The following is a 7,881-nucleotide window of genomic DNA, read 5'->3' as shown; positions in this document are numbered from 1 at the left end:
AACAGTCTCTGGTAATTTCCATTATTTATGAACACATTTCCCCGAAAACTTTCTCTCCAGGGATAGGATGTGAAATGCCTATTTAAACAATAGAGAAAAGGGACTTTCTAAACAAAATAATGAAACTGGCAATATACCAAGAACTCTACATTAACACAACCAAAAATACTTCTAAAGTGCTTTAAAGGTCATTTTTTCTGTTGTTATTACACAGGTGATGTATTTTTCAGACAAAAAAATGTGTTTTTCTTTTACAGCACTGAGCTCTTTTTCTTGCAAAATACCATTTTCACATATGATTTTCAAAAATAGCATAGAGACATTTTCCCACTTAATTTTTTTTTTTTTGGTCTTTTAAAGTGATATGTTTGGCTTGTTTTGTAATGAGAAATTAAGATAAACTCATTACATTTCAAAAAGGTGCCGAGTTCTCACAGGCTTTCTAAACCCAGACAGCTTTACCAGAAGGTATCTCCAACCAGGCAAGCGCAGAAATGAACCACTCACTGTTACAACCATCCTCTCCGGGGTGACTTCAGGAAAGTGACTCTGAAAGTGCCTATTCAATGCTCATTAAAATTCCAGGTCCAGTTTCGTTGTCATTTATATTTGGGGAAACTAAATTCAATACAAAACATTAAAGCAATTTCTCCTTTGTAGAAAAGGTATCATCCCCTACCACACTTTTTCCTCGAAGAACAGGTTTGGCACATAACTCTATATTTACTGAAGAATCTAAGTATGACAGGGGAGCAATTTTGGTTCCAAAAGTAACCACTTTAATCTCCTCATTCATCAAAGCTTTTTATGCACGTGTTTACTCATGTGAGCCTTACCATGGGCTTTTGCAGGGAAAAGAAAATCTTGCCCAGCAGAATACCCCTCACCATTAAAAGTTAAGATTTTTAACTGCTGAAGTCATTAGGAAGACTCAGATGTTTTAGATGCAGATCTATGCTTAATGATTTTGCTAATTGTGGGCAAAACTGAGTAATGCTTTGCAGCATTGAGCCAATGTTACAGAAAGCATAAGTAACCTGAGATTTTTGCCAGATAAGAGTTGGTATATTTTGTCAGGTCCAAGTCTGCATTTGCTCAGCATGATTACATGCAAGCAGCATTTATTCAGCTCATGCAACAAATGAGACAACAAAACCTGTTTGTGCTTTTTGTGCCAAAAATACATATATATTGCTGAATTTTGAACTTCGAAGTGGAAGAGTATAAGAGCAAATGCATGTAATCAGTCTGTACATGCAATGCAGAAATGCTGTTTAACATGTGGAATAAAGAGCTCAGGATGTTCATAAAGATCTTCTATCAACTGGTGAACCTAAGATGAAAGGGATGTGGCAAGTATCAAGTTTTCTAGCTTGGATAGCACATTCATAAAAAAATATGTTGTTGACCACAAACCCACAAAATAAGTTTTGACAACAGACCTTGCAAAGATTTGCCATGAGTTGCAAAAGAGGAAAATCTCAATTCTGTGTCTGATAGAAATATAATCTAACATTGCATACAACTTTGTAGAGAAACATTTAAACAAAAGATTCTGTGGGAGGAGAAAAATAAAAACATTTCTTTCCACATTTATCGTTAAAATTAAAATATGAAAACTAAAGTAAATGTTGTTCAGAACTCTCACTCTTGCTAGAAAGTGTTACAGAAAACACCCCAGACAGATCACAGCAGACATAAATGGTGTTTTAAAAGAAGCACAGCAAGCCCTTATGAAATTGCATAGAGATTAAAATAACGAGACAATCTATATAGACAGATGATTAGTTCAGAAATAGAAGTTGCAAGAAGGGTAAAGTAACAATAACTTCTACCACTCCATATTGGAGAAGGAGATTCTTCCAACGCCTTTTGGCTAAAAAGGGAATGGCCAAATTCTGACCCCTGTGAATATGAGGGAGGCCCAGAACAGCGACCCGTGGGGCTGTCCACTGGCCCTCAGGCTCTCTGCTGGAGTCAAAATCAGATTTTGGCAGTAAAACAAGAGTTTCTGATGACACAGCAACACCCAGCTTTCTTGGGCTTTTTAAAAGCTGTTTCAGAAAAAAAGAAAAAAAAAAAAGTAGAGTAGTCAGTAATTCATTAGAGCATGGCACAACATGAGTGAGAAAAAGAGCTAAACTTTATGAGTAGAGAGGTTTTTGCTGACAGTACAGGTAGAGATAGGTAAGGCTGGTAGCGATAAGAGCGCGCACACAGCCCAAGGTGCGAGGCCATCGCCGCCCCGGAGCCGGCGCCGAGCGGCTCCGGGAACAAACCCCGGCGGGGCGCGGGCAGCGAGGGCAGCACGGGCTGCTCCTGCACCCACAGGGGACTCCGGGGCCCGGTGTCACCGCAGCCCATCACTGCAGCCCCAGAGACGCGGCCGGGGGCTCCGGGCAGCCTCCCCGTGCCCCAGCGCTCGGCACCGGCATCGCAGCCCAGGCTGTTCCTGGCGGCAGGGCACACCGCGAGCCCCCGGTGACACGGGGGGACACGGGACGGGGTGAGGCTACAGCGCAGCGAGCGGCACCGCCACCGCCCGGCACACCTCCTGCCCGCCAGCCGCGCTTTGCAGCGGGCTCGGGCAGGTCCGTGCCCCGCCAGAGCAGCGCTGTCCCGGCCGTGCCGGGCTCTGGGGGAGCAGCCTCACTCCGCTCCGCTCTGCTCTGCTCTACTCTACTCAGTTCGGTTCGGCCCGGCCCGGCTCCACCCGTCGGGGCCGCGCTGCTGACTCAGCCGCGGGGGGGCCCGGAGGGCGCCCCGGCCCCGCGGGCGTGGCGGGCGGGGGGGCTGCCCTCCCTCCGCCCTCCGGGAGATAAAGAGCGGCGGCCGCAGCCCGCCCGCGCCTCTCGGCGCCGCCGGCAGCATGACGGCCATCGGGGCGCAGGTACGTCCGCCGCTCGCTCCCGCCGCGGGGCTGCTGCCTCAGCCCGGCCCTGCGCGGCCGGGGTCGCTCCCACCCTGCCCGGAGCAGCGGGGCGCAGCCGGCCCGGTTCCCTTTCCCGCCTTCTCCAGCCCGCGGCAGCTCCCCGGGGCCGCGGCTCCCCCTCCCCGCCGCACGTGGCTCTCCCAGGGGGCTGGGGGCTCTTGGCTCGACTTTGCATCACGTCTCGGGTCACTTGGAGGGTGTCGCTCAGGAGGGGAAGTGCGCTGCCCAGGCGGCTCCGCGGGGGCTGCAGCCGAAGATTCCCCCCGCTCTCCCCCCCCCGAGCCCCTGGGGTAGCTGAGCCGTGAGACCCTGGGGTGAGGACCGAGCTCCGGGCCGCTGCTGCTGCCGGCCGGAGGAGGAGAGACCGGCTGGCTGCAGCTCAGGAGGGCAGTGCTGGGAACTCGGAGCCCCCCCCAGCCCGCTGCTGCCGCCTCCCCCGTCCCAGCCACCGGCCTCCATCCTCCCAGGGGCCGGTGACTTCCTCCAGCCCTGCCCCAGCAGGAGGCTGGGGCAGGGACCTGGTTCGGCCAAGAGCTTTTGTGATCCCGGTCCCAGGCCTTGACGTGGGAGCATTGTTTGTGCAGCCAGGGAACTGGGAGAGCTTCACCCACCCTTCCTTTCTCCTGTGTATAGCCTTCCCCTGCGAGAAGGAGTTTGATGTGCACAAGTAAATATTTTCAAATACTGAATCCCACAGCTTTGTCCCTCTGGCTTCGTTTCACCCCGAAGTAGCACTGTTAACTCTGTTACATTTTTTCCTCACTCTCTCCTTTCAGGTGCAGCAGCTGCTGGCACACAGGAGACCACAGAAATCCTTCTTTGAGACACTCATCAGGAGCCTGATCATCCTGTGCGTGGCCATAGCCGTGGTCTTGTCATCCATCTCCATCTGCGATGGCCGCTGGCTCTTTGCGAGGGGGCAGCTCTTCGGACTGTGGCACTTCTGCACCCTTGGCAACGACAGTGTCCTGAAGTGTGTCACAGACCTCAGGCTGGCCCAGGTGGAGGGGCTGAGCGTGGGGGTGATTCCCATCAGGAGCATGGTGTCCTTTGCTGTTGTGGTTGCCATATTTGGGTTGGAGCTGCTCATGGTGTCCCAAGTCTGTGATGATGCCAACGCAAGGCGGAAATGGGCAATGGGTTCCGTTCTCATCCTCGTCTCTTTTTTGCTGTCAGCCACTGGTGTTCTGAGCTTCTCCATCCTGGTGAAGGATCACCTCACCTTCACAGGCTTCACACTGACATACTGGTGTGAGTTCGTTGCTGCCTTCCTCTTCTTCCTTAACGGAATCAGCGGACTTCACATCAATAGCCTCACACACCTCAGGAGTGGGGTAGGCAAAATCTAGGCACAAAGGATGTACCTCTGCCTTTGTGTAATCAGCTTTGCCAATTAGACTGGAAGAAAGAGAGTCTAATGAAGTTTGAAAAGGATGCCCTGTGTTAATTTGCGTGCAAGGAGGGGAAGCATGAGTCAGTCTTGATGCCTGTAGAAGACATACCCACCCACTGGTCAGTGTGGAGAGCTGAGCAGAGACTGGGACTGGCTGCTCCTGCAATATGGTTTTCTGGAGAAGTGGATCAAAGCAGAGGGTGTCCTGCTAAATATGCAGAGATCTGGAAGACTGCAATCTATCCCACATGTTGACCTGAGGCTTGCACAACACCAGTACTGCTGTGGATTTGGTGTTGCTATGCTTTTCCTCATATTCTGGAGCCTGTGAAGAGTGCGATACAGCTTTGGTGTGTCTCATGGGTTTGTTTTGCCTCAGGGACAGATGGTTTCTGCCTGGCCGTGCTCACTGGTGTGAAGCATTGAAACTCTTCACTGGATCTTACTTCTTCATTTTTCTTTCAAAAGAGAAGGCACACAGAACTTGATCTGGTCACAGGTTTTGTTTCCTTCAGCCACGTTCCCTTTACCTGTTCTGTTCTTGGTCAGTTTTTTGGGGACACTTCAGACAGAGTTGCTGACCTGGAGGCAGGGGTAGGTGTTGGGTGATACAGGTGTAGAGGGAAGGGATCTGCTGCTTCCCTCAGGCAGCAGTGCATATCCCTGTGTTTGTGGCCTCTCCCCAGTGTCGCCACTCTCCTGCCACCCCTGAAGGACATGTGCCAACTGGTCAACCTGACTGTCTCACAACCCTTGCACAGTTTACAGTAACAGGGCATTGCTCTTAGGTTTTTTTGGTTTTTAAGGGCAAGAGGGACAAGCTCTGCAGAGGTTTCATGGGCTGTTGTGGCTGGGTACACCATGCAGAGACCACCACAACTCCTGGGATGTGTTTTGGTTATCACGGTTTCCACTGGGGCAGTGCTTATCCTGTAGCTGAGTCTCCTTTAGCATTTCTTGGGGGAGGAGAAAGCCCTAGATCCTCCTGAGCAGATCAGGTCCTTTTCTTCCTCTGACTAACAGTGAGCCAGGGAGGAGAAGCAGCCCGTGATTGCCTAAGGAGGGGCTGATGGGTGCAGCTCTAATCTGTCACCACTGGTAGAAATGTTGAGAGACCTGGCCAAAATGATTATACTAAGGCTGGCCTTCCTCCTGCCAATGTCTGAGTCAATATCTCTAAAATTGCTACAGCTTTGAAGTTCTCCATGGTGTCTTACGTAAAAGGAGAGAAGACCTCGTTTGTAGAGTAGATTGGCCTACATGTGTTCTCCATGTCCAACACACAGCACTCAGCTGCTCACAGTTAAAAATGTCTTCAGCATATTTCAGGGTTTCTGGTTTACTGTTTGCTTTGTATCCACTGGTAAAGCTGCTTATATCCTTGTTTTTGAACAAATGTTTCTACATGTTTCATCCCTCTACCTTGTCTGTTGAGCAAGGTTTTAGTTTCCTGTGCAACAAGTTTGACACAGTTTTTCACTGAAACAGATGCATCGTAGCACAGAGGTCAAAAAGCCTGTGTGCGTGAGCCATGAGTAAACAGCTTTGTCTTTGAAAGCTAAGAATCTTAGGCTGTGTCTGAGCTGGAATGTACCACACTGATAAATGTGCTCCTGTGATTGCTTTCAGGACAGTCTCCATTCCTCCTTGGACTTCTGTAACTTCTCAAGACAACACTCCTAACCCCATTTTGCAATGCAGGTTCAGACTTGGCTTGCTCTGGACAGTGCCAGTTGTACTTTTGCACGTGAATCTGCCCATCTTTCTGTCTGCATGATGCAGAGCTGTGCTACCCAGACAGCTTCTGATGCTCTTGTGATGTTTGGGGCTTTGATGGGGTTCCTTGACCCATTCTCAAGGACAAGGACTTGTGCCCTGTCTCTGGAAGACGGCACTGTGACTGTGTCTGTGTGTGAAGGTGCCTTTGGTTTGCTGAATGGCACTGTTGAAGACATGCTGCTGGGCTGAACTTGCACCTGCCTGTGTGAGCTGGTGCTGTTGGCTTCAGCAGAGCCATTTAGGCCAAAGAGACCCTGCAAGTTCTGGTCCCAAACTGTTGCACTTTGGTGTTCCCAGGTGTACCAGGAGTACCTTAAGTAACCAATGATTCACCTGTGGTGCCTGGGGGTGCCCATGTCAGGCAGGACAGTTCCCCTTTATGTAAGGGTGTTTATGGCTTGTCTAGAAACACGAGTGTAACTTCAGAGCGACCCTTTGGTGACATCCAGACTTGGAAATCACTTCTGAGTGTACATTCTCTCATGCTAGCAGGAGGCTGTGCCTCCATCCCTTTCCTTGGAAGGCAGCCACAGCCAGACTGGGTTCCAGGCTGGTGCCTCCTGCTCGGGTTAGAGGGAGACTGGACAATTGGCCTTTGAGTTCACCCTAGACGTGGTGCAATTGTGAATGATTTTTAGGATGCCCTCTGCCAGCTGAAGAAGAGGCCTTTTGTTGGGAGTAGGGAATCCTCTGGGGAAAATGGAGTAACTTTTTTTTCCAACTGTTTTTTTTTTTAATAGTACTGCTCAATTATGCTGGGAAAAGATGCATTTTGACAGCTAAATATTACAAAACAAGAATTGATTGTCTTGGAGATTCTTATATAGAGCAACCTGTGCAGCAGTTGGTCAACCTGTGCAGCAGTTGGTCACTGTTCATTTTCTGAAGCGTTTAGAAGTGTCAAGCAATATTCCTGAAGTTTGTTAAATAAATTGATTTGAAATAAGTGCTGTAATTCACTTTTTTTATCTTTTGATATTGGGGTGCAGATTTAAGGGGATGAGGGAGGTTTTACATAATCTCCCAGGCACCATTCCGTGTGTTTGCCCAGCTAAAATGATGAAGAAATAACTGCTTGGTGCTCTGCCAAGCTCTGAGCAAGGGAACTGAGGCCACTGCACACTCCCCTCTCCTTTTCCCTCCAGTGTCTGCACCAGCCCAAGAAGCCAGCACTGCTTTCTTGTCTTGCAAAACAAGAAGGGCAGTCAGCTGTGTTTCTTCGTGGGAATTTGAGATAACCTTGTAGGCGCTTTAATGATTTCCTGCTGTTGCATGTGCTCTGTTTACCATCTAAAGAGCTCTTTCCTGTGTCCTTCACCTTCCTGTTCCCACACTGCACCCTGTGTCTGAAGCATCCTTGCTCTTTTCCTCAGCTCTGATTGTTTGGCCTGCAAGGAGTGGTATCTGAGTACAAATGTATTTGTTTTTCTCAGAGCTCACTGTATTAGCAGGTTTGGTTAAGTGTCAGGAAAAGAGCTTCCCAGCTACACCACTGAATTAGTTTATGTAATCCCAAGTTAATTAGCACCTGGTGTTCTCTTTCCAACAGGAGAGGTCGTTGGCCTGTCTCAGTTTAACATCTCTTAAAAGCAGGGTAATGAACATCACTTCTTGTTAATGAGCCGTTTAGACTTAGCTACTAACTTTAATTAGACACTTGTACAAGTGTCCAAGCCATTGCCTGTGGATAAGAATAAGGAAATGTTGATACAGGGCATGCTAGCTAGGGAAATTTCCTGCCTGGACTGTGTTTTTCCAGAATCACAGAATGGTTAAG

General features: G+C 49.1%; 1 protein-coding gene across 1 annotated transcript; it reads left to right on the top strand.

Moving 5' to 3' along the window:
- The first annotated feature begins 2,815 nt into the window (after positions 1–2,815).
- Positions 2,816–6,987, top strand: TMEM37 (transmembrane protein 37). The gene is made up of 2 exons (XM_030952441.1): positions 2,816–2,890; positions 3,709–6,987. Exons 1-2 carry the CDS (start codon positions 2,870–2,872, stop codon positions 4,279–4,281), a joined length of 594 nt encoding a protein of 197 aa, XP_030808301.1. The 5' UTR covers positions 2,816–2,869; the 3' UTR covers positions 4,282–6,987.
- The last annotated feature ends 894 nt before the right edge of the window (positions 6,988–7,881 follow it).

Source organism: Camarhynchus parvulus, chromosome 7 (genome assembly GCF_901933205.1).
Source record: "Camarhynchus parvulus chromosome 7, STF_HiC, whole genome shotgun sequence".
NCBI classification, from domain to species: Eukaryota; Metazoa; Chordata; class Aves; order Passeriformes; family Thraupidae; genus Camarhynchus; species Camarhynchus parvulus.
The sequence above is the reverse complement of the archived record's forward strand: the minus strand, read 5'-3'. Positions and strand labels throughout refer to the sequence as shown.